The sequence below is a fragment of the Mesocricetus auratus genome, unplaced genomic scaffold, assembly GCF_017639785.1.
Source record: "Mesocricetus auratus isolate SY011 unplaced genomic scaffold, BCM_Maur_2.0 Super-Scaffold_100014, whole genome shotgun sequence".
Lineage (NCBI taxonomy): Eukaryota > Metazoa > Chordata > Mammalia > Rodentia > Cricetidae > Mesocricetus > Mesocricetus auratus.
This window is the reverse complement of record NW_024429197.1, coordinates 55,169,254-55,196,668: the sequence shown is the minus strand read 5'-3', so window position 1 is coordinate 55,196,668 and position 27,415 is coordinate 55,169,254. Positions and strand designations below refer to the sequence as shown.

The 27,415-nt window shown below is 42.5% G+C and overlaps 1 protein-coding gene across 4 annotated transcripts in view; it reads right to left on the bottom strand.

Moving 5' to 3' along the window:
- The window catches only part of Frem1 (FRAS1 related extracellular matrix 1), a 154,717-nt gene that overhangs the window by 105,886 nt on the left and 21,416 nt on the right, over positions 1-27,415 (bottom strand). For 3 of the 4 annotated variants that reach the window (XM_040757230.1, XM_040757231.1, XM_005082165.4), the window contains exons 2-5: positions 11,783-12,293; positions 8,417-8,511; positions 5,933-6,234; positions 4,388-4,584 (exon numbers count right to left, since the gene is read on the bottom strand). In XM_040757230.1, coding sequence (XP_040613164.1) covers positions 4,388-4,584; positions 5,933-6,234; positions 8,417-8,511; positions 11,783-12,064 — 876 coding nt within the window. In that variant the 5' untranslated portion in view covers positions 12,065-12,293. Of the gene's footprint in view, positions 1-4,387; positions 4,585-5,932; positions 6,235-8,416; positions 8,512-11,782; positions 12,308-27,415 lie in introns of those variants that run through there. The other variant, XM_040757229.1, reaches the window with a different exon arrangement.

Here is a 27,415-nt window from a genome sequence, read left to right as displayed (position 1 = left end):
GGAGGAAGTAAATAATTGCCAGAAGCAGAATAATGGTGGCTAATCCTCATTTGATACTTGGGAGTCCAGAGTTTCCATTTACTAGTGGGAAGACCCTCAGATGAAGAGTTAGAGATCCTGTTTAGGTCCAACATGTCCTAGTGTATGTCAGCAAGTGACATGTGAGTGTTCCCATGCCACATGGGGCAGAGGACTGGCTCTGGGGTCACCCTGGACCCTGACCTCTGGGGACCATCCCTCAGAAGACAAACGTCTAGCTGCATTAACCTGGAAAGATAAATCATATTCTATTGACTGCAGGAAACATTGCAGGAGGTGGCTCGGCCTAGGGAGGAGTGGGCCCTCCCTTCTGGGACAGAGGGAGAGGCTCTGAGACGGAGTTTTCCAGAGAAATCAGGAAATTGCTCCAGACAACAAAGCAGCCCGAAACATCTGGCAAACTCAGAGAGCATGACATCATTTTCTGTGGGTTCCCGAGCAGGTAAGACCTCCTTCCGCAGCAGCCCCTCTCTCAATCCCTCAGTCCAAGCACCAGCGGAAGGCTCAGAAACTGGCCAGCAACATCTGGAAGAAGAGACTCGTAAAAGAGAACCAGAGGAGTCAGCCCTCTTGTCCCCACAACACGGTGACAACTGAGAACGATATTCTGAGATACCACAGGGACTATATCTGCCCTTGACATGTCCCTGGAAAACAACAGTAAAGATACATCTTGGTTTTAAAGGACTAGGACTCAACATTGAGGCCAATTAAGTGTAGAGTTAAAATTTAAATAAATACACTCTTTTTTTCCAAGACAGGTTTTCTCTGTGTAACAGCCTTGGCAGTTCTGGAACTCGCTTTGTAGACCAGGCTGGCCTCTAACTCATGGAGATCGGCCTGCCTGTGCCTTCCAAGTACTGGGATTAAAGGCGTTCACCACCACAGCCCAGCAATAAATGCATTCTTTGAAATGTCAGAAAAAAAAAACAGAAAGAAAAAAAATAGAGGATGCAAATGGCAACAATACTTACTTAAAGGATGGTGTAAGAAACAATGTAAGAAATAATAAACCTTACATTAGAAATGAAATTGCCAGTATAGGGCCAGGGAACTCCAAGAAGGAAAGACTATTAGAACAACGTTCACCAAGCATAGAAAGGAGTCAAAAGAGCCCTCTGCAAATATGGATTTTTAACAATCTTAATACAATTTAAAGAGTATTTGTTTGCTTTCTTTTTATTCTGGGGATCAAACCCATACCTGTGCATGCCAGAAAAGCACCTTAACACTAGGCGATTCCAGCCTTCAGAGTACTCTTTAAATCTAAACAAGATATGAAGTAAAGAACGTTCAAATATGCCAAATTAGGTAAAATGAAATATATATATATATATATATATATGACATATGTGTGCAGGGTATGTGTGTGTGTGTGTGTGTGTTATACTGAGAATCAAATTCAAGACTTTGCACATGCTAGAAGACATTTCCTTTTTACTGCCGAGAATACATAAAATAAGATGACAGAAAAATATCTTCATGAATCCATTATTACTATGATACAGTTTCTATTTCCTTAATAAGGAAAAAATGTAAAATTTCAAGAAATGCCCAGTCATGTGAACTTCACATAAAAGACACTTGGGATTCATAGAAAGACTGTAAATAAAAGTGTAACCCAAATTTCTGATGTGAAAAAGGACCAGAGTGGCCGCATTCTTTTCAAATAGATGGACTCAAAGCGAGAAGCATTGAAAAGGACAATATGAACAGCAGAGCTAGATGGACCACCCGACATGGAAAATGCCTACAAGCAACATTATATTTAGTATTGTTCTGGTCAAACTCGTGGGGAAGAGAGCAGAAGTGAAAGGAATAATTACAGGAAAAGAAAGGCCCAAATTATCATCATTAGTAAAGATATAATTATGGTCTTTTGAAGCCCAGAGAATCGAAAATTTCTTAAAATAATTGAATTTAGGAAAGAAGCCAGATAAAAGAAAATTATACCAAAAAGTTGCATTCCTATTTATCATCAGTAACCAATGAAAAGACACCACGAGAGGAAAAGATCCTGTTCCTGGTGGTTGCACAAGAATCCCTCGGGACTGGATTTAATAAGTGTGCTCGACTACCACAGAAACGTCTCCTTTCTGTAGACATGAGAATGACACTCGTCCAGTGGAAAGTGACATGTTGTTCTGTATGAGAAGACTCGGGATGGCAAAGTTCTCACACCCCAGCCGCCCCCCCAGCCCCAAAGAATATTCAGTTTGGATCTAATGCTGATCAAAACCAAACAGCTTTGAGGCTGTAAATGTAGCCTGCTTAATTATTTATCTGGAACCAAAAATTAGGCAAGAATGGCTAAGGAAAGGCTAAAGATGAGTGGCGCCAAGACCTGTCACGTATCAGATCACACAGCTGTGTGACTTAGAGTGGCGTAGTACCAGCAAAATAGAAGTGTGTGTGTGTGGGGGGGGATGAACAAAAAGTCATTTATACAGCAGAAGGATTTTCTATGGTCCATGGAGAACAAGTACATACTCCTAACAAATAGCGCTATAGACTGGCTACATGGAGGAAAAGCAATTGCATGTGCTTCCCTGTGCAGTAAAACTACCTTAGTTACAAAGGCAAACGTGAAGGGAACAACCTTTAAAAGCATAGACGAAATTGGGCTGGGGGTGTCTCTCAGTGGATAGAGCTCTTGCCTAGCACTCAAGAGAGCCTCCATGCAATCCCCAGTACTGATGGTAAGGCATTAATTGATGTAGGGGAAAAATTATAGTGAGTGGGCATTTAGTCCGTTGGCAAGAATGATCTGCACAGCCACAAGACTAACCAAAGGACAAGTCTCAAAGCTTCCCAGACAAGTTGATACCATGAAACAAAACGAACTCTGGGACCTGTGGTCCTCACTGTGTGTCTGTGTGTAAGAAAATAGTTATCAATAAATCAGTTTTATTTTCTTATTTTATCATGTATTAATGTTTTCTTCAACAGTCATACTGCCCTCATGGTTATACATGAAGCTGTTTCGTGACCTGTCAAAATGAAAAAACTAAGAAGCTCATTTAGAAGGACAGCCTAATGTCCTAAAAGCACAAATGAAGCCTTTGACACAGTGAGGGAACAGTTATAAAAATTCAAACAGGAAGAAAAATATATAAGGTTTTTAATGGCGGTAAGAAGTCACTAGTGATGAAAGGAGTTTTGTAACAAAGCAAACAGACAATGCATGTTAGTGCAGTGGAATCCAGTTGTGATTCTGTCAGCCGTAAGACAACCATACGTACATAAATAGCAAGGCCACCACTATGAACAGGAGGCTGGCCTACACTACGATTTCAAACCTGGCTGATCACAAGTCCTTTGCGTTGGTGGCTGTTTAGCAGTAATAAACACATGGTCACCGTGTGCCAAGCTCTGTAGCAGGCACTTTATAAGGACTTGTCTCATTTATCCCTCAGTCATGACAAGTTAGGCTCGAATACCCTCCTTCAAGACAGAGAAAATGAGACATAAAGTGAAGGGAGATGCCTACTTACACGTATACCCGAACCCAGGCAATCGGGGCACCGGCGTTCGTAACTACTAGCTTCAGTCAGAGAAACCTAGCCTTTGAAAAGCTCCCTGGCTGATATGGCCAGATGCCATCGAAGTTTTATTTCCAGATCTCGACCATAAAATTCTATAGTTTTGTTTCATCATTCTAACCATGTATGGAGTCACCAACTTCTTGGGTAATGATGTTCACCACCAAACTGGGTTTACTCAGGAAAGCACTAGTGGGAAGGCATAGAGCATCGCTGGAGGTCTTACCCAAAGTCACCCTGGGTCATCTCATACTGGGATAAACCTGGGCTGCATCCACAGGGACACTATTCCCCCGGTTTCCCAAACAAACGGTAGGATATTAGAGTAACATATTAAGTGTTTCATAAAATTTCCTCCACTTTGGGTCATCATTTCAGTGTGAAAAAGTTGAAAGAGTGGGGGCGAGGAAAATGAAGACATAGAAAGCCGGAGGAGCCTTTGGGAACCCCTCACCTCAGTGACCCAGCTAGGGATGAGGGTGTAGGTGTGCAGCCGAGTCTCAGGTTCAATGCTAAGTGTGTGTGCGTGCTTGCACTCACACGTATACATCCCATACACACACACAGTAGTGGAAGGCAGTTAACATGGTGTATTGCCACAGAAGAAACAAAGATGGAAACCACACGCTAATTTCCCATGCCAGTGCTGCTGGTTGAAGTACTTCCAGGCACAACCTGCAAGCCTGAAGCTGTGCCCTCAGTAGCACAGTAACTCTTCTGGATAGACACCAGCATGGACACACCCACGGCACTGCTTTCTTGCAGTGAACCAGGTAAGGACACCAGTGCATAACTCCGAACGCTACCTTGTACGTGACTTGACTCCTTCTGTCCGTGAGATCCAACTGGATGGCAATATAATCAAGGTTGGGTGAAGGGGGTTGTGTGTGTTGGTAGTGAAGTTCCATCAGCAGGAACTCCTCGCAGCTCACCTTCAGACTTGCCACGTTTTGCAACGCCAGGGCACAGCTTCCCCCTGGGCATTTCAGTCCTGCTCCCAGCTCTAGAAGGCACAGCACTGCATTGAGACAGCCACTGGAACACGACGATTGTACGAACCCAAAACCCATCCTCCTGCCTTGGATATAGCTTCACTCACTGCCCCAGGACACTTAAATACATGCACCTTCCAATTATTCACTGACTAGACTGTCATTGTTTTGAAAGATCATGAATTCCTTTACTGAAAAAAAAATAACAAAAAACAGTTGTCTCATCTGTCTTTGCTCACCAAAAGATAGGCTGAGGAAAAAATAAAGAGGGGTTTGAGGTATTTGAATACCTCTGACAAATGTGACAGCGACTCACCATGGACATCCACAGCCCAGCCATTCTCCTTGTACAGCCTCGTGTGGACTGTCTACCCACAGAAATCCCACCTACCTGACCCTGGTTGGTCTTTTTAGCAAATCCTCCCTTAACCCTTCTCTACCCTGTTTTTGAACCTATAGCTGTCTCTAAAAGACTTTCTCTCCTAGCTGCAGTCTCACTGTAAAATACAGTAACTAAATGAATTTCACAAGGGGATTCAATTCAGGCAACATGCTGGATTTCAATCCTGGCTGCTACCTACAGTCATTACTAGAACACAACCCAGTAATACTCAGTAATGAACAAACTGCTCTCACCACTGCTGTCCATTGCTGTAATCATAGCTGGAAACTCATGAGCACTATAATGGGCAGACCTGGACTAAGCACACTACTTACCCCATCTTTACATAATCCTATAGAATGGCTGTTCTCTTTGCCCATCTAACAGAGTCTTAAACCCATTGATAACTAAATTAGTAAAGGAAAAAAACAAACAGCAAAACCAGGTATTTGGTCTGATTTTGACTCCAAATTCACAGCCTTAATAACCTACGTTTTTGTTTTGTTGTTTGAATGTGTGTTTAGTTACATTTTAATTTTATTTATTTTGTGGAAATCAGTTTTCTCCCTCCACTATGTAGGCCTGATGATCAAATTTAAGCCATCAGGCTTGGAGGCCAGTGTCCCCACCTACCAAACTATCCCACTGGTGTGTGTGTGTGCGTGCGTGCGTGCGTGTGTGTGTGTGTGTGTGTGTGTGTGTGTGTGTGTGTGTGTCCAAAAGAACCGGTGCCACTGCATGACTTTGGAGGACAGAGGACAATTTGGAAGCATAGGTTCTTTCCTTACACCATATGGGTTATAGGCATTAAACTCAGGTCAGGCTTGGTGACAAGTGCTTTTACCCACTGAGTCATCTCACTAGCCCTAAAGCTAAAAACTATATTTTTTAAGTAGATCTCTTTGTCATAGAGAAAGATGGGCATTTACAGACATTTTGGTCAGTTTTAGTATCCTTAACTATTAAGAGGTACATACGGGTCTCAGAAAAAAAGCTGTGTGGCTGATCTCCACGAGGTCCCTCTGGCTTACGGTGCAGCACAACCAGCTTGCCGTGGGCTGGCAGCTGAGTCCTCACTGGGTTCAGTCTGATGGTGCAGTCCAGGTTGGCTGTCCTATCATAATCAAATTGGAGCAGGTTCTTGTCAATGGCTTGGGACAAGCCATAGAATTCAGTCACTTCCAGCGTTTTGCTGCTCAGACGGATGATATTACAGTCTGGTTCCACGAGATGGACTCGCAAGAGAAAGGTTTCCATGAAGGTGTCTGTGTCTGTAAATCTGGAGGGACAACAGGGTAAAGGGAATATTCACTGGTACTCAAAGTCTTCTGAGACTTGGACGCTCATTTTAAAGGTTGTCCTTTGTGAGCAGGGTATGGTGATGAATGCCTCTACTCCCAGCTGAGGTACTTCCTCCCAGAATGTAAGCTCACAGTCCAGGGGCCAAGACCAAGGGTCCTGATAGCATGCCCCAAGACCTTACCATGGCCTTCTGCTCACACTCAGACAGGGAGTCCTTTCAGGCAAGCCAGGCTTTTTAAAGAAATTCATTGATCAGTTTTATCACAAGTTTGAGGACAGCCTGGGATAAAGACTGAATCTGAGGCTAGCCTGAGCAATTCAGTGAGATCCTATCTCAAAGAAAATCAAGACCAAACCAAACTAACAACAGAAATTGTTCTTCACAAAATGTGTACTTCAGTTGGAGTTTGGTTCCATTTCTTCCTCTACTTTTGGGCCCCCTATTTCCATGGCTTCATCTTGTCATGCCAATTCCCTCCTTAACCATCTCTCTTCCAAATCCTGCCCTCAAACTCACCATCATCTAAAATCTAGTGACTGCTGAGACCCCAGAGTCCATGTGCATAATTTAAGAGTTTGAGGACTATATAGTTTATGGATTGAGTTTCAATTTAAGAGTGAGGAAGTGTTGAGTATCAAGAACTTTCGTCCTTCAGAAATGCCGCTGAATGTATGCTTCTTTAAATCTAATGTGGATGTTCAGCTCAGCATTTGCCATATAAACTAAATGAGCAATTGTTACTGCCACAGTGCTTCTGTTCTGGGGCATTTACAGAGGTGACTGGAGACAGGTTCTCTTGCTGTAGACAGAGGTAATAAATGATAAGTGCTCCTGATGATGCAACTCTGAACTGATGGGTTTGAAATTTGGTCCAGGTGTTTTAATAAGGCCTTCACCCCAACTGCATAGGAACCTGCAATAGGCAATGTCCATTCCCTTCCCCAATGAGGAAACAAAGGCAGAGAGAAGTCAAAAAGCTTGACAAAGAGGCTAAAGGGGAGACTAAGGGAGAATAAACTGCTCCCTGGTCCCTTGCCTCCAGCCCTTCTGGAAGCTCTATTGCAAATGTCCTCAAGACCAAGTGTGTAGCAGCTCCTCCAAGCCCCTTGCATGAGCCCCTTCCCATCTTCCTACATGCTAGAAAGTCAAAGGGTCCAGAAGCTCATAGGATGCACCAGCTTCCTAGCCTTCCTTGGAAGCTGTTTGAAGTTAGTTTGGTTTCGACTCTAAAGTTTGGAAAGATCAAACACCCCCTCTATATGGATGTTGTAGCTTCCTAGGGACTCCTTGGTGCCATTTCACTATTTGAGCATATCATTAGGTTTGTGACTCTCTTTTGGTGGTCCCAATTGCTCCTCTTCCAGCTTCTGGCAACTACTAATCTACTTTCTGTTTCTATGGACCTACCTGTTAAGATATTCTGTATACATGGAACCATATAATACTTGTTCTTTTGTGTCTGGCTGTTTTCACTTGGCACAATGTTCTTAGGGTTAATTCACGTTGTACAAATCAGGACTTCATTAGTTTTCATGGCTAATATTCTGCTATACAGTTATTCCATTCATTGGCTCAATTTGTTCAAAGTTTTAACTATTATGAGTAAGGCTTCGCTGTTAACATTTCATATAAGCTTTTGCAAGCATTGGTTCTTCTCTTGTGTATATAGGTTTGAAGTGTTTTTCAGGATTATATGGTCAATCTATGTTTAATTTCATAACTGATTTTAAACACACTTGCATTATTCAATGTTTAGAAATGGAAGATACTGCACTTCCTATAACTATTCATTCAATTTTGTAGCAAATGTCTTCAGATTCTCATAAGGAACTTGTATTTCTAATTTTCACCATAATAATGGGTTGGAGTCCTGAAGCAATGGGATGGAGTAAGGGGACTCTCTGCCTGAGGCTGGAGGGAAATGAGGCTAGTCATCTGCAGAAGGCCAAGGAGGAAGAGGCAAATGAATAGAAGTTTGGCTGCAATGGTTACCTCACTCACTCACATCTCCGGTTTCTGCCGGTCACTTTCTCACTGGATTCTAACGACTGCCTTGTGCTAACATACAATCATAGAAAATGCCCAAGAAGTACACAGCATGACTATCTGGCAAAAATAAAATAAACGAAATAATCATAACACTTTCTGTACCACTTACCTGTAAAGCCTAAGCTTCACGGAATCTTCGTCAAGAATCGGGCATCCATTGTGAACATACTGTACTTCGTTGGGAAGGAAATGGCAATCAAAGACCTAGTTCGCATGAAGAAGGAAATGCCTGAGAAAATTGGTGCAAAGCTTTACTTCTCTATCCCTATAGTACTGCCTGAAGAACTACGTTCCAGCTGGTTGTGGGGACGCACACTTGCAATCACAGCACTTGGGAAGTTGGTGCAGGAAGACCACCATGAGTTCAAACTCAGCTTGGGTTACCTAGTGAGACTCTGTCTCAAGAAAAGAAAAGAAAAGAAAAGAAGAGGGGGCAGAAAGGGGGAGGAGGATGAGGGAGGGAAAGAGGAGAGGGGGAGGGAGTGCCTATGTTCTATTAATGGTGTGGGTGTAGATATCTTTTCACCAACGACCCCTTCTCTCCTACCCCTATGGTCACGAATCATCTTATTTACAGTTGTGCCTTCTTTTGTTGATATCTAAATTATGATAACCCAAGCAGGTCAAACAAACAAACTGATGGATGTCACAGCTCTAAATAACTATATATCTATAAATGATAATGTTTGTAAATATCTGATATTCATTAAAAGAATATTTAACCCCTCCAGGATCGTATGGCAATTGAATCTGAGAGGCCTTGCTATGTGTCTGGGTAGTACATTTACCACAAACATGCTGTTCTGTGTGGCTTTTGCTCTTTCTTTTAAAATAAAATCTTTGTGTTCAAAGATGGAGATACTGGCTATGTGTACTGGGTGCTGATGAGAGCCAAACAGGACCTACAGTTGTTTCTTATGCTCTTGCAAACAACTGCTTTATTATGGGGGCAAAACCAAATGGCTGATGAGAATCAAAAATAATTTACTCTCCTTTAATAAAGTTATAGTTAACCCGCTACCTCATTCAGGATCACTAAAGAGATGACTATTTTACATTAGGATCCTTGGGGTTTTTGGTTTTGTTCTGTTTTGTTTTAAGATTTCTGCCAAGTCACTATCCTGCCCTGCCCTGGCCAAGGTGGCAAAGTTCTGAGAAACATCCCTGTATGCATCCACACATCACCGTGTGACATTCATGGCACCTTTCACAGCCTCAGACATTTCCAGACAACACAGCCCACCCTGGGAAGACATTCTCACTGCTAAGAATGAGTTTCTAGTCCTCTTTTGAATTGACAACCAGGAAGAAGATAAAGAGAAGCCCTTCCCATATCATTGACAAATAGCCACGGTAATAAAGAGACAATCTGCTTTGTTAAAAGAAACATCTGTTCCGTGTTTCCTAATATGTTTTCCTTTTATAAAAGGCGACAACCATGATTGACCATAAATTTACTAACTAAAACAAAGGAGAGCTAAATCCTTTTCTAATTACTGTCTAGCTTTGTTTTTTTCCACTTCAACTGCTTTTCAATTACAATTTATAATTAAATTGTCACACATTCCTGACTCATTACTCACTTTAATGACAGTGAAGTGGTTCAAACTAGAGATGTTTTCTTAATGCTGTATTTCAGATTCAAAACCAGCAAGCTCAGCACTAAACCAAGGTGATTTTTCCACCCAGAAAACGTTTTTCCTCTGGCCCAGGTGTGGAGTGCTGGGGGTGGGGAAGTCTTGCTCTGGAATCTGAGAGCACACTGCCATTGAGCTGTCTAAGTGGCTATCCAGGAGGTAATGGAGACAGAAGGCACTAGCGTGAACCGGCGCAAGTGACTTTCCAACTATGCGATGGGAATGAACCTGTTGGTTCTAAGACAAACTTCAGTAATGAAATGAAAACGCTAATTGAACAGATGTTAAACAAAACATTTCTGTGCAAATCCCACAAAACTGTTCATTACGCAGCAGGGTGTTGTTAATACAATAGTCTTGCTAGGAATGGAAACACATAAGCCTTGCTAGCAGCTTACTGCGAAGCTCTATTAAGGAATAATGTTTGTTTAGCTGCGTGTGTGCGTGTGTGTGTGTGTGTGTGTGTGTGTGTGTGTGTGTGTGTGTGTACATGTGCCCTATGCACTTAGCCATGCTTAATTCAAAAACTCATATGGGAAGGGCTGAACCACTCTGGATTTAAAACAAGCAAGAATTTTCCTCAAACCAGACTTTACCTGGGAATTTTATCTTTACTAACATTATCAGAATTTAAAATTAGAAAAAAAAAGAGAAGAGAAACAGTGTTTCTGTAAGCATATCTATGACACACGACAAGCCAGTAATGAAGCTTGGAGTTTTAGTAAGCTACCTTGAAACAAATTTTAGAATGTAAGGATCACATGTCCACTTGAAATGCTGCAAACCCATTTGCGGTGTCATGTTTACTCCTAGAAACACACGCGCACACACACACACACACGCGCACACACACACACACACACACACACACACACACACACACACACACACGCAGTCAGTAGCAGGCTGGACTTTTTTCAAGTGATCAGCAGACACTGGGTGACAAGGGCCCTTGGAGGTGCTCCTGAACAGTCAAGAATTCCCTAGTCTAGTTGGGTGTTCTGTTGCCTCCGAGGCACATTATCTCCCTGATAACTAGACTTTCACCTTAAATATCAGAGAAAGGTTGACACAGAGATGACTGGAAGGTCTCACTCTGTGACATTCACATTTACACGATGAAAATGTCATTGTGTGGTCTGAATATGACCCACTATGTCTCAAAATTAACAGGATCCAACTAGGAAATCAGCTGGGAATCTTGAGGTCTCTTTCAAAGATGCTGCACTTGTAATGAGTGAGAGAATTTGAGGCCAGAGTAACCCTGTAAGGGTGGTCACAACTCACCCTCCAAGTGACAGTTCACTACAGCCTGTCTCTCTCCCTCATCTCCCTCTTTCCTGATATCTCCTTCTCAATCTCTCTCCCCCTTCTTTCTCCCTTCTCTCCCCCTCCCCTAAAACAAGAGACCAAGAAACCTGCAATTTTCTTACATTCTCTCCCTCCCTCACTGGATTAATAACTATTCTCTAGGGCCAGGCACTTGGTAAAACATGGAAATTCTCTGCAATGAGAAGAGCCACCAGGAAGGTTTATTGGTAATAGTACATTGTTAAGGAAAAGTGTTCATACATCTGTATGAGTTTAACCCTTACTTCCTGCAATATGCTAGATTCAGATTAAACCATGGATTCATTCTCCCACTTCCCCCACCATCTCCCCATCCCACACCCCAAATGATGTGACAGACTTTGATGATGCCTGTGCCTTCCAGTGCCTTGGTTTCGAATGATGACTTGAGAAACCCTTTATCTATGCCTGACTTCACACACACACACACACACACACACACACACACACACGCACACACTTCTTAACAGAAGTGAAATGGGACCTACCTGTGGAGTGAGTCTCCCAACCCTCTGGGTTATGGGCTCATTCATCACCACCTCCACTCTACAGGCATCCTTCTCTTTGGGGATGGCAAACTTCAGATGATCTCCAGACAGGAAGGCAGAACTGCCCTTCATCACCCTCAGGCCCCGGTTGATGCTGATGAATGTGGAGTTGCCCAGGTCCAGGTACAGCAAAAGCAGCCAGAACAGCAAGAAGAGCGGGGCCTTGGGCCCAGTACAGCCTGGAGAGTTCATGACGCCAGGGCCAGTTCTGTCCACAGGCATAATCTGCTCAACCAAGCAGGGCTCCTGTACTTCCTCCCAAGGTGTCAGCTCACAATCCAGGGGGTGAGACCAAGGGTCCCGATAGCATGCCCCAAGACCTTACCATGCCCCTTCCATTCAGACTCAGACAAGGAGGCCTTTCAGGCAATCTGGGCTTTTTAATAAAACTCGCTGATCGCTCCTGACAACGCTGGCAAGATTAATGTGCCTCCCAAGTGCTTTCCTAATCCTGCAAACGGGAGAAGAGGTTGGATGAGAGAGGCCAAAGGATTGCACAGCTATTTAAAGAACTGTTCCCAACAAAGGGATCTTTCAGCTGGCCTATAATTCCAGTTAAATTAAAAGCAAATAAACTAGCTTGACCTTCAGGCCCATTGGAAAGACAAGGAAGCCATTTCATTACTCTGCTTGTAGCTGTTGCTTCCGGATGCGATGGACCTCGTGGGATGTCGGTTGTGTGGTCTAGCAGGCTTGCCTTGCCTGATGCTAGCCTGCAGCAGCAGGTCCCCCAGGCTCAGGGCTCGTTGCTTTCATTTCCCTGTTTGTTAAATGAGGGCCACTCTAACTGATGCCAGAAACCCGATAGCAATATTTTACACTGTTTGAGAACACGGGTAATTCAAAATCAGTAGACCCCAGCTAAGAAGTATGCCTAACAACTGGTCCAATGAACTTAGAGGTCACGTAAGAGACTCTTCAGTGGAAACTGGTGAAAATGATTTCTTTTCTAAGCAGGCAATCAAGCTATTGCTTATACACAAATGGAACTTTGAAGAAAGGGTGACAGAGCTCAAATTACACAGCTAATGCCACTGTATGGGCGTGCATTTATATTCTCATCTACAACGCTAATTCTGTCATGACACATTTGCTCAGATAGAGTTGTGTTTCTTTCCATAATATCATGATTGTTTTTTTGAAATAAATGTATTATAACACATCCCTAAACCCAGAGTCCATGTAGATGACTAGTGGCAGTCTGCTTGCCCATGGGAAAGCCTCACACCAAGCCAGGTTCTCAGTGGTAGAGCACTTGTCTTAGAAGCTTACACCTTCAAAATGTCAATTTGGCCCCCAGAGGAACTGTGGAATAAATGAGTGAAAATGAAATGTCTCCTTGGGTATACACAAAAACCCTATGGCTGTTTCCCCCCATATGGTTCCCTGCCCTGCCTGCTCTGCACACCCGCTCAAGCCCTCCAAGGCCACCACCCAGCAGCTCTAGAAGCACACAATTAGTGGCATCTCAAGGAAGTAAAACTAAGGATGACCAAGAAACCTAAGTCACCTCTTGTGACAGCAAAAGCCTCAATGTAACAATTCAGAACGCTTTGACAAGTAGTTTACTTATAATCTGCGAGAGAAGTCTGAAGAAACCACAGCCAATGGGAGGAAAACTCAGCCTGTTGACAGTTTTGCAGATGGTGCAGAGTTCTGCATTAGGAACGGAAGGGACGTTCGGGCGCGGGCACAGCGAGGAAGCTAGGGAAAGCATGGGGGCCGGTGGGAAGCGTGGGCAGCAGTGCCTCCTTGTGCAGGCCTGGGGAAAGTGAGTGGAAACCCATCGTCATCTGGAGACAGGACTCACTAAGACTGTGAGCCAGCTGGGCACGACGAGCATCTCTCCAAACCGAAGCTTTTTTCTCCCTTTTTTAAAAATCACAGTGTTTCTCATTACCTTTACCACAAACATTTTAAATGAAATGGTTTCAAAGCATTGGTTTCATGAGATCACGTCTTTGACTAATAGAGAAATGTGTTTGTCCTGATTTTACAAATGCCTTGTCGGGTCCACCTCTAATACACTAAAGGGACATTTGTCCCATGTCATTGCTTGAAACCTTCCACAGATGGCATTTGTCCTGTGTCACCTGAGGGGGTGTAAGCGTTACAGATCGGCCTGTCTTTAATGATGTCAGTCCTAAAATAAAGCTGTTCACAGACTCCCACTGACCATACTGTCCACACTCAAGCTATACTGGCTTATTTGTGTAAAATGCAAATTTTGGTTGTGGACTTTTTCACAACAAAGTCAAATCGTTTTATCATTTACATTTGTCAACCAAGATCACACAGAAAAGCAAGCCATTCAGGGAGAGGAGCGAGGGATGGAGGAGAAAACTACTTTCTGAGATGTGGGCTAGCTGAAGGCTTCCTCCTCCTGGTACCCCTGCTCAGCCCCTTCCATTGCCTCTCCCGAGGTCACTCTGCTTTTCTAAAACGGCACTTAATTATCTGCATATGTTTGGGTGGGTGGGTGGGGGTGTAGTCACAGGACACCCTACAGGTCTGTGTTCTGTCCTTCCACCGTGGAGTTCCCTGGGTCAGTCTTGGGTTTCGGGCTTGCCTTTGCTCTCTGAGCCATCTCCCGAGGCCCCCGCTAACATTCTAATGCTGGACACTAGGGTCCATTCCTTGGCCTGTTTGTGCCTTTCCTCAATCCCCGGGGATATTCCTTGGAACTGAATACCATTTGCATGTAATGAGCTCCCACCCACTCAAGTCCTTACCTTCAGAGTCATTTATGTTTTTCTACTTGTCATCCTGGCCTAAGTGTGTATCGAACACCTCCTTCCCTAAGTAGCCAAATGAAATTCCTGCTTGCCTCCTTTCTGGCTAAGCTAGTGGTAACTCCAGCTTTTTGGTTGCTTTCTTTTTTGTCTTTTAATATCCAGGCAAAAGCCTGTTGGTTCCTGTTTGGTTTTCATACTAGACAGGCCGAGTCTCCATCAACTCTGCTAAACATGGTGATAGCCTCCTGATCGAACCTGTCTTTAAACATTTCTCAGGACCGTGGCTGAGATTCCTAGAATTTGTTTATGTCACCTATCTGCTCTAAACGCCCCACGGCTTCTCTTCTTGAGTGAAACCAGAGCACTGGAGGATGACCTGCACAGGCAGAATGCTATCTACCCCTCACCTCTGTCATTTCTCCTCCCGTCAGCCTTTGTCACAACTCTGCACAGCCATGCTGACATCTTTGCAGTTCCTCAACAAATGAGCCTCTCTCGCTTCTTCCGACGGCTAGTCACTTTGTAGGGAACACCACACCAACCCACACCTACCCATACTAGCCTTACAGCCTGTCAAACATCAACACTGCAATGTTGCTGCACCTCATTGTCCCGGAAGAGGGACAGCCTACACATTCCTCTGATTTGTTCTTAACCTTAGAACTTGTGACCACCTAAGCAGTTCCCTCTAGTTTATGGTGGTCCCTGACGTTCCCTTCCGAGAGTCAGGGATTTTTTTAAAAAATTATTTATAGATTTTCTTCCCCAGTGCCTAGGATAAGGTCTGATACATCCATAACTGTGTCCTAAATAAGTGAATAAGATGGATAAAAATTCCTTATATTTACTCATACAGTGTGTAGTTTGACTAGTAAAGGCAGCAGAGGCAGGTAGAGCTCTGTGATTTCAAGGATAGCCTGGTCTACAAAGTGGAGACATCATTTCAGAAAAGAGAAAAGATCGGTGCTGCCGTCATGAAAAACACCATCAATCAATCAAGATGTCAAGTGTGCTTCCTGATTTTTTTTTTTTTTGGTCAGCCTGACACAGACTAGAATCATGTGGGAAAAGGGACTCTCAACTGAGAAAATGCCTCCATCAGATTGGCCTCTAAGCAAGCCTGTCTGGCATTTCCTTGATTAATGATTGATGTGGGAGGGTCCAGCTCTCTGTGGATGGTGCCATCCCTAGGTAGGTGCTCCTGAGTTGTACAGGATAGCATTAGTGGTGGTGCACGCTGGTAGGATTTGCTGAAGGAGGTGGAGGCAGGAGGATCAAGAGTTCAAGGCCAGCCTGGGCTACACATTTTCCTGGTCTATAGAGCAAGTTCCAGGACAGTCAAGGCTACACAGAGTAATCCTGTCTTGAAGAACAGAGAGAGAGAGAGAGAGAGAGAGAGAGAGAGAGAGAGAGGAATAAAAGAAAGAAAGAGAGAGAAAAAGGAAGGAAGGAAGAAAGAAAGAAAGAAAGAAAGAAAGAAAGAAAGAAAGAAAGAAAGAAAGGAGGTAGAGCAAGCTTGAGGGAGTAAAAAATATGCAGCATTCCTCTATGGCCTGTGTATCAGTTCCTGCCTTGGTTCCTGCCCTGACTTCCTTGGATGATGTACTGCAGGCTGAAATAAACCCTTTCCTCCCCAAGTGGCTTCTGGTTAGGATGTTTTATCAGTGATAGAAACCCTAAGACACCAAGTAAACCCAGTTACCAAAATTTATCAGGAAAGGACAGATCAACATAGAGTCAACAACATGCCTTCAACATTGGGATTTCTTTCTTTCTTTTTTTAGATTTTTTATTTAAATTAGAAACATGGTTGCTTCACATGTCAATCCCAGCTCCCTCTCCCTCCTCCCACACCCCACCACCCCTTCCAGCCCCCCCAATTCCCACTCCAATCCTGCATGGGGGGATCTCCAGAGTCTACTACACAAATACTACCTTTGTCTCTTTTATGACCACTCACTATCATGTGTTCATTATCTATCTGATACTAGAAATGTCTATGCCTACCAGCAGCTCCAGCAGTTGCTGGAGGCCCAGGAGGAGAATCAGCCCTGAAGCAGGACTAGTAAACCTCTTAGACCTCATCAGAGAAGGTGTGTGTGTGTGTGTGCCTGTATGCGTGCGAGCGTGCGAGCGTGCGTGCGTGCGTGCGTGTGTGTGTGTGTGTGTGTGTGTGTGTGTGTGTGTGTGTGTGTAGTGGACACTGGGTAATGCAGAAACTTACAACTCATTAAAGTGCAGAGAATTAGTGACTAGAGTTCTCAGGCACAAATGAGACACCTATAGCGCACTCTTCCTCAAGGCTCAGGGGCCATCATGAAAGATAGGGTAGAAAGATTGTAAGAGGCAGAAGTTGAGAAGGGCTAGAACAAAACAGTATCTCTGGACATGACAGGACGGCTGCTCTCGTGAGTATACAACAACTGTGTTGCCAGCATAAGACCTGTACAAGATCAAGCCACTCATCAACTTAGCAGAAAGTGGAAAGAGGCTCATGAGCCCCACCCTAATTAAGAAGCTAAGTGCAGTTGCTGGCTTCTAGAGGAGGGACAATCAGTTTTCTTCTAAGGGTGTGGTTCCTAGTGAGAAGACACCTGGACTGGATGGGTGGTTCAGTGGTTAAGAGCATTCATTGGCTGCTCTTTTAGAGGGCCGGAGTTCAATTTTCAGCCCCTATTTATTTGTAGCTCACAACTGCCTATGACTGTACTTCCAGGAGATCTGATCCCATTCCCTCTTGTGGCTTCGATGGTGCATAAACATATATGCAGACATATATTAAAGCCATATACATAAAAAAGACTAAAGCAAGACATAAAGTTGGGGGACAGGAAAGTTGCAGAAGGAAGCTGGAGGTGAATATGAACAAAATACATTGTATGAAATTCTCAAAAATTGATAAAAATCTTTTTAAAGTCCCTTTACTTCACAGTATCCATCCTTATTTCCTTCTTATAGAAATGGACATTTTAGCTAGGTACATAGTCACATAGCACATAGCTCTTGCAGTGACCAGATTCCAGACAATGGGATAAAAGAGAAGTGTTCCACAATATCCTGAGACACTTTATTTATGAAGTCCCATCCTAGATTGCTTCCTGTTGCTGTGATAAAAACCCAGACTAACAGCAGTGTGGGGAGGGAGGGGTTGCATCCCATCATCAAGAGAAATCAGGACAGAAACCTCCTGGTGGCAGGGGCTGAAGCCTAATCCAGGAGGAATTCTGACTAATAGCTGACTCCCCTGGCTTGCTCAAATACCTTTCTTTTTTCATTTTTTTGGGGGGATGCTTACTTTTGGGTTTGGTGGGATTGTTTGTTTGTTTCTCGAGACAGGATTTCTCATTATAGCCCTGGCTGTCCTGGAACTAGCTCCATAGACCAGGACAGCCTTGAACTCACATAGATCTACTTGCCAAGTGCTGGTATTGAAGGCATGTGCCACCAACTCCCGGCCTCAAATACCTTTCTTATACTGCCCAGACTTCCCTACCCAGGATTTGTATTGCCCACAGTGTGCTGGGCCCTCCAACATTAATAAGAAAACGCCCCACAGACATGCCCACAGGTCAGTCTGATGCAGGCAGTTCCTTATTTGAGATTTCCTTTTCCCAGGAAACTGTAAGTAGCATTAAATTGACAGCTGAAGCTAACTATGACAGTTTGTCATTTTTCTTCCTACCTCCATCAGACCTGTTAGCCAGACTTAGGCAGATTGTCAAGTCCACCAGGCCCCAGGCTGACAGAACAGTGAGTCAGAACAAGCCCCTGCGGCATCTACTAAGTAGTCACGGCACTACAACATCTTTCCAGAATTGTGTAAGGCAAGAATACAAATACCCTGCTTGTTGGTATTGTTTTGGTTTTTGTTGTTAAGACTGACCTTTACACACTAATCACTGTATTCTTCAAGTTATTATCTTATAAGAAAACTCCGGTAAAGATTATAACTTCCTACCCCAGACCTTGAGAATGGGTCAGTGGCTCATTCTGCAATTATGGGGAATAAGATCCTGTCCAAGTCCTAATGTCTCAGTAGGTCCTTAAATGGAAATACTAATTTATTAATATTAACTAACTGGTCCATCTCATCCCTGAAGCCCTCTTGTCAATATTCTGCAAGGATCAGAACAGAGCTCCAATGGTCTGGATGTCAAACCTGACTCTACCAGCATCAGCTTCTTCTAAAATGGGATCATCCACTCTGTTTCCCCATGAGACCAAATGACAGTAGGCAGAGATGAACTTATGTCATAAACTCATATGAATGTAGGTCATCAACGGTCCTAGTTTGCTTTCTACCGCTACAGCAAACACCATGGCACAACCGGACACACCTTGGAAAGGATGGGGTTTATTTTACATGACAGTTGACCTCCATCAGGAACGGAAGTTAGGGCAGGAATCTGGAGACAAGAAATGAAGTAGAAACTATGAAAGAACACTGCCTCCTTTTGCCCATGGCTCGTTTAGCTTGCTTTCTTACACACAACCCAGAACGACCTCACCTGGCCATGGGTGAACCCACACACAGTGGGCTGGGCTCTCTCACAGTGGGCTCTCTGGCATCGGCCATTAATCAAGAAAGTGCCCCCACAGACATGCCAGTCTGATGGAGGCTTTTCTTCAGTTGAGGTTTCATCTTCCCAGATGATCCCAGCTTGTGCTAAGCTGACAAAAATAAAAATTCTAGCACACCAATACAAAATGTATGAACAGAATAAGAAAGTTAATCTTTCTCAGGAAAGCAGAATGGGGGAATAAGGTGAACACAGCAAAAGTAAGTTCAATAAAAGCCACAGTACATTTACATTTTTCCTTTACAGCCTTTTTTATTAATTTATTTCTTACATTCCAATCCCAGTTACCCCTCCCTCCTCTCCTCTCACCCCCTCCACCTCCCATCTGCTCCTTGGAGATATTAAGGCCTCCCCTAGGAAGTCTACTAAGTCTGTACCATCATCTAGTTGAGGCAGGACCAAGGCACCTCCCCACCCACCGCACCCCTGTGTCTAGGCTAGGCAAGGTATCTCTCCATATAGACTGGGCTCCACTAAGTCAGTTTGTGCTTTAGAGTTAGATCTTGGACCCACCGCTAGTGGCCTCATATATTGCCCCAGCCACACCATTGTCACCTATAGTAAGGGAGTCTAGTTCAGTCTTGTGCAGGTCCACCATTTGTCAGACCTGAGTCAGTGATCTCTGACTAGCTCGGGTCACCTAGTCTTGACTCACAGTATTGACACCTTTGTTCATACTATCATTCCTCCCTCACTTTGACTGTACTCCAGGAACTTGGACCATTGGTTAGTTGTGAATTTCTGCATCTGCTTCCATCTGTTTCTAGAAGAGGGTTCTAGCTTCTCTGGGTTGTGGATTGTAGGCTGAGTACCTTTTGCTTTATGTCTGATATCCACTTATGAGTGAGTGCATACCATATTTGTCTTTCGGGTCCGCATTATCTCACTCAGGATGTTTTTAGGATGCCATGGTTTCTTACTGCTGAGTAGTACTCCATTGTGTAAATATACTGTATTTTCTTTGTCCATTCTTTAGTTGAAGGGCATCTAGGTTGTTTCCAAGTTCCGGCTACTATGAATAATGTTGCTATGAACATAGTTGAGCAAATGTCCTTGTGGTGTGAATGTGCCTCCTTTGGGTATATGTCCAACTGTGGTATTGCAGGGTCTTGAGGTGGTTGATCCCTAATTTTCTCAGCCTGATTGCCACAGCGGCTGTACAAGTGTGCACTTCCACAAACAATGGAGGAGGGTTCCTTTTTCTCCACATTCTTTCCAGCATAAGCTGTCGTTGGTGTTTTTTATTTTAGCTATTCTGATTGGTGTAAGATGGAAGCTCAGGGTGGTTTTGATTTGCATTTCCCTGATGACTGAGGATGTTGAACACTTTCTTAAGTGTCTTTCTGCTGTTTGAGATTGTTCTGTTGAGAATTCTCTAGTTAGATCTTTATCCCATTTTTCAATTGGATTATTTGGTAGTTTGATATCTAATTTCTTCAGTTCTTTGTATACTTTGGAAATTAGCCCTCTGTCAAATGCAGGGTTGGTGAAGATCTTATCCCATTTTGTAGGGAGCCTTTGTCTTTTTTATTGTGTTCCTTGCTTTATAGAAGGTTCTCAGTTTCAGGAGATCCTATTTATTAATTGTTGCTCTTAGTGTCTGTGCTACTGGTGTTCTATTTAGGGTCTCCTGTACCTATGTGTTCAAGGGTATTTCCCACTTTCTCTTCTATGAGGTTCAGTGTAGATGGATTTATATTGAGGTCTTTGATACATTTTGACTTGAGTTTTGTGCATGGGAATAGGTATGGATCTATCTGCAGTCTTCAACAGACAGTTATACCAACACCATTTGTTGAATATGCTTTCTTTTTCCCATTTTATGTTTTCAGCTTCTTTGTCAAAAATTAGGTGTTCGTAGCAGTATGGGTTGATATCAGGGTCTTCGATTCGATTCCATTGGTCCACCTGTCTGTTTTTATGCCAATCCCAAACTGTTTTCATTACTATAGCTCTATAATAAAACTTGAAGTCAGGGATGATGATGGCCCCCAGATGATCCTTTATTGTACAAGGTTGTTTTGGCTATCCTGGGTTTTTTGTTTTTCTATATGAAGTTGAGTATTGTTCTTTCAAGGTCTGTGAAGAATTGTGCCGGGATTTTAATGGGGATTGCATTGAATCTGTAGACTGCTTTTAGTAGGATTGCCATTTTTACTGTGTTGATCCTCCCTATCCAAGAGCATGGGAGATTTTAACATTTTCTGACATCTCCTTTAATTTTTTTCTTTAAAGACAAAGTTCTTGTCATACAGGTCTTTCACTTGTTTGGCTAGAGTTACCCCCAGATATTTTATGTTATTTGTGGCTATTGTAAAGGGTTATATTTCTCTGATTTATTTCTTAACCCATTTATCATCTATATATAGGAGGCTATTGACTTTTTTTTAGTTAATCTTGTATCCTGCTTCATTACTGAAGGTGTTTATAAACTGCAGGAATTCTCTGGTAGAACTTTTGGGGTCACTTAGGTAAACTATCACATCATCAGCAAATAGCAAGAGTTTGACTTCTTTTCCAATTTGTATCCCTTTGATCTCCTTTTGTTGTCTTATTGCTATAGTTAGAACTTCAAGTACAATATTGAATAGATATGGAGAGAGTGGACAGCCTGATTTCAGTGTGATTATTTTGAGTTTCTCTCCATTTAGTTTGATGTTGGCTGTTGGGTTACTGTATATTGCCTTTATTATGTTTAGGTATGTTCCTTGTATTCCTATTCTCTCCAAGACCTCGTTCATAAAAGGGTGGTGAATTTTTCCTAAGGCTTTTTCAGCATCTAGTAAGAGGATCATGTGTTTTTTTTTTCAGTGTGTTTATATGGTGGATTTCATTGATGGATTTTCGTATGTTGAACCATCCCTGCATCTCTGGGATGAAGCCTACTTGGTCATGGTGGATGATTTTTCTGATGTATTCTTGAATTTAGTTTACCAGTATTTTATTGAATATTTTTGTATCTATGTTCATGAGGGATATTGACCTGTAATTCTCTTTCTTAGTTATGTCTTTGTGTGGTTTGGGTATCAGGGTAACTGTAACATCATAAAAGGAGTTTGTCAATGTTCCTTCTGTTTCTATACTGTGGAACAATTTCAGGACTATTGGTATTATTTCTTCTTTGAACATCTGGTATAATTCTGCACTGAAATCATCTGGGCCTGGGCTTTTTTGTTGTTGTTGTTTGTTGATAACTGTTTTTATTTCCTTAGGGGTTATAGGCGTTTATTTGTTCTTGATTTAATTTTGGTATGAGGTACTTATTTAGAAAATTGTTCATCTCCTTAAAGTTTTCCAATTTTGTGGAGTACAGGTTTTTGAAGTATAACCTGATGATTCTTTGGGTTTCCTCAGTGTCTGTTGTTACGTCCCTCTTTTCATTTCTGATTTTGATATCTGAATATTCTCTCTCCCTGTCTTTTGGTTAGTTTGGATAAAAGTTTATCTATTTTGTTGAATTTCTCAAAGAACCGATTCTTTGTCTCATTGATTCTTTGAATTGTTCTCTTTGTTTGTATTTTCTTGGTTTCAGCCCTCACTTTAACTATTTCTTACCTACTAATCCTTCTGGGTGAGTTTGCTTCTTTTTGTTTTAGCTCTTTCAGTTGTTCTGTTAATTCACTAGTGTGGGATTTTTCCAGCTTCTCTATGTAGCACTTAGTGCTATGGACTTTACTCTACCCACTGCTTTCCTTGTGTCCCATAAGGTTGGATATGTAGTGTGGTCATTTTCATTAAATTTTAGAAAGTCTTTAATTTCTTTCTTTATTTCTCCCTTGATCCAGTGATGGTTCAGTTGATCATTGTTCAATTTCCATGTGTTGTGGGCTTTCTGAAATTAATGTTACCGTTGAATTCTAATTTTAAGCTGCGTTGACCTGATAGGTTACAGGCTGTTATTCCAATTCTTTTTTATCTGTTGAATTTGTTTTGTTACCGAGTATGTGGTCTATTTTTGAGAAGGTTCCATGAGGTGCTGAAAAGAAGGTATATTCTTTTGTATTTGAGTGGATGTTCTATAGATGTCTGTTAAGTCTGTTTGAGTCATAACCTCTGTTAGTTCCCTTATTTCTCTGTTAAGCTTCTGTCTGGCAGACTTGTCCAGTGATGAGAGTGGAATTTTTCCTGTGATGAATATGAAATTCCCTTCTTTATCTTTCCTGATAGATTTTAGTTTGAAGTCTATTTTGTTAGATAGCTTGTTTCTTAGGTCCATTTTGATTGGAAAACTTTTTCTCAACCCTTTACTCTGAGATAATGTCTGTCTGTGAGTTTGAGGTGTGTTTCTTGTATTCAGCAGAAGGATGGATTCTGTTTTCGTATCCAGTCTCTTAGCCTGTGTCTTTTTAAAGGTGAATTGAGACCATTTATATTGATGAATATTAACGACCAGTGATTGCTAGTTCCTGTTATCTTTGTTTTTGTGGGTAGTGATGGCAATGTCTATTCAGTTCCCTTCATTGGGATTTACAGCTATAAGCCCATCTATTGCCTGTGTTCTTGTGTATGTAGCTAACTTGCTTGGGTAGGTGTTTTCCTTCTAGTATTTTCCATAGTGCTGGGTTTGTAGATAGGTAAAAATCTTGTTCTATCGTGGCACACCTTATTTTCTCCATTATGGCTATTGAAAGCATTGCTGGATAAAGTAGTCTGGGCTGTCATCCGTGATCCTTAGGGTCTCCATAACATCTGTCCAGGACCTTCTGGCTTTCATTGTTTCCATTGAGAAGTCAGGTATAATTCTGATAGGTCTGCCTTTCTATGTTATCTGACCTTTCTCCTTTGCAATTCTTAATATTCTTTCTTTATTCTGTATGTTTGGGGTTTTGATCATTATGTGGCATGGGGACTCTTTGTGGTCCAGTTTATTTGGTGTTCTGTAGACTACTTGTACTTTCATAGCATGTCCTTCTTTAGGTTGGGAAAGTTTTCTTCTATGTTTTTGTTGAATTTATTTTCTGTATCTTTGAGTTGAACATCCTCCTTCTTCTATCCCTATTATTCTTAGGTTTGGTCTTTTCATGATGTCCCAGATTCCCTGCATGTTTTGTGTTAAGGGTTTATTGGATTTGAAATTTTCTTTGACCAATTAATTTATTTCCTCTATCATATCTTCAACACCTGAAATTTGCTCTTTCATCTCTTGTATTTCATTGCTTGTGCTTGCATTTGTGGTTCCTGATCATTTACCCAGATTTTCCATTTCCGGAATTCCCTTGGTCTATGTTTTCTTTATTGCCTCTATTTCCGATTTCAAATCTTGCTTCAATTTCTTCACTTGTTTGATTGCTTTTTCTTGGTTTTCCTTAAGGGATTTGTCAATTTCTTCCAATTTTTTTGTTTGTCTTTTTCTCCATTTCTTTAAGGGGATTTTTAATTTCCTCTTTAAGGGACTCAATCAATCATCCTCATAAAGTTATTTTTTAAGTCGTTTTCTTCTACTTCATCTCTGTTGGGATGTTCAGGTCTTGGTGTTGTAGCAGCACTAATGTCTAGTGGTGCTGTATTGCTCTTTATATTGTTGAGTGTGTTCTTACCTTGTTGTCCATGCATCTCTTCTTCTAATCGGTATAGGTGGAGTTTGTGCTTCAGGGGTTCTCTTTTTCTCCAGTTGGTACAGTTGGGGGCTGTGGCTCCATTGACTGCTCCTTCAAGAGCAAGCACAGCAGAGCTTCCAGTGAACGCTTCTCTTGGTGGAAGTGGGCACAAGGCTCAGGTGGTCACTCCTTGAGGTGCAGGTGGGGCTACAGCTCTGGTGGATTCTCCTCCCATTGGAAGTAATTGCACCTCTAGGTATAGGTGGGGCTGAGAATCCAGTGGTTGCTGTAGCAGCAGAGTATCTCCAATTGAGAAATGGCTGTGGATGCTGGCTGGGACACAGGGCTCATTCCCAGAGGAACGAATTGTAATAATTTCTGGAAACCACTGCTAGAAGCCACTGGTGCCACCTCACCCTACTCCCAGGCCTGAGGCTCTGGCCTCCCTCTGCAGCTGTTCTGGGCCTAAGGCTCAGGCCTCCCTCTCCCTTACAGTCTTAAAGCAGAATGAATAACAAGGAACTGAATAACATCATTTCAATATCAACCAGAGGCTATGCAGTTGAAAAGGGAAAAAAGTGTAAGAGTAGCAACTTACAAATTCAACAAGTAAAATGCATCCTATAATCAACAGCGCCTATGAAATGGCTGCATAATCAGGAGCTATAGATATGTATGGATACATATATGCTTTTGTGTTTTATTTACATTCTAATTAACTTCTGTATGGAAAACACCCTCTGCTGTTTTGGTTTTTCTTCCACTTCAAGACATGGCAAAGTGGAGAAGGGAAAAGACAGAAACAGTACAAAAATTAAAATTGAAACATAGCCAAGACTCTCAAACAGTAAGATTTCATGGATGATGAGGGTCTTTTATCTCCCCAGAAAAGATGATGGTGATTGTCTTATCTCTGGGATAATGACAGTGCCTGAATGCAGCCAGTATTACTTACCAACTCTAATGGAAGCCTAACACTTATGGGAGGCGTCCTTCTGTGTATATGTTTTTCCTATTAGTTGATAATAAAGCACTGTTGGCCAATAGGGAAGCCAGATAGGTGGGACTAGGAGTTGAGGAGGATTCTGGGAAATGTAGTCAAGAGTGGAGAGTCACCGTGTGATCCCAGGAGAAGATGATACAAGTCTGGCATTCTTGGTAAGATAAGACCTTATAAAAATATATATTAGTAATTATGGGTTAATAATTAAGTCAGAGTAACCATTAAGAAGCCATAGCAAATGGCCAACAGCTTCATAATTAATATAGTGTCTCGTGTATTATTTGAGGGCTGAGACAACAGCAGGACCCAGGCAGCTGACGGGAAAGAAATCACATTACATAACACCTTTTGAGAATTTCATTTTCTTGGTCTCAATATAGGGCCAAGTCAGCTCATTGTTTGCTTAGGTCACTGTTATGGGTACCCATGGGTCGAAGAGCTACTGGGGTCCACTGGGCTAGACCCCTCGGGGGAGCTTAGACCGTGGCCCTGAGCCACATCAGACTTAGCTTTGCTTTTGCAATAGAAGCAAATCCTACCAGCTTGCTTTCAACACTCAGCTATTTTGCAGTATTTCAAACTTCTCGTGTCTCGCCTGCAAATCAGTTCTGCTTTTCCTGACCATTTCCCACCATCGCTTGTCCTTCATCTAAAAACTGTGCATCCTAAATAATTCCTACACAAGCTGATTCAAATCTGTGAGAATGTTCTGAAAGCAGAAAACCACCCTGTGTTGGACTCTAGCCTATAAAAATCCACCTAGGTTTCCATGTCAAAACTTTCTCCTGAACTGTCACGAATAGGAGAAAGTAATTTAGTATCATTTCGTTGATATGAGAGACCTGTGTGGTTGTATTTCTTTCCTAATTGTGTGGCTGAGCCCTAAGAGCAAGCATTCTCGGCGTGGATGTAAACTCTTCGACAGTCACCTTGGCACACCAGGAGCAGCAGTGGATCCCAAGCCCTCCAGCTTCTCATAGAGAGGGAAATGCCCAGTACCTGTGGCAATGCTGCTCCCTGATGACAGCAGCACTTACTGTCTCTCATCTCTGGTGTTAAGCCCTAGCTACATAAAACATGGCAACCAACTGCCCTCCCCTGCCTGGGCCCAGCACAGATGCCAAACCATAGTCATTATCACACAGCCTTGTTAATTTGGTTTGTACTTTGCAGAATTTGTATTTAGTCCTCTCTTCTTCCCAGCAGCGTGTCAAGTAGTTATTTCCAGGTGACTGAATACGACAAGTAGTTCTTTTTCTCTTCCATGTGACTGAGGCCACACAGCTTTCTCTATCTGTGGTGAACCTTCCTATCATCTATCTGTATCTGTCAGCTACATCTGTCTATTATCTGTCTGTTTATTTGCTTATTGTGATGTGGAGTCTCACAATACTGCACAGACTGTCCTCAAACACACAGCAAGCATCTGCTTTACCTTCCCAGTTACAGAGATTAGGACCATGCGCCACCATTTGCCACCACACCTGGCTCTGGCTCACAGCCAAGTTATTATAAGCACCCTAAGTGCCCCTAAGAAAGGAAATAAACCAATAAGAAAATAGAATCGTGTGTAAAAAAATAGCCAGCTCATGGTCAGCCCATCCCATCCATCCGAGCATCCAGAGTCCCTGAGAGCCTTGGCAGGAGCAGGAAGGAAGTCAACATGGCTTTTTTACTCTTTTCCATATTAAAACCTTGCAAGTTCCAATTAGAGAAAA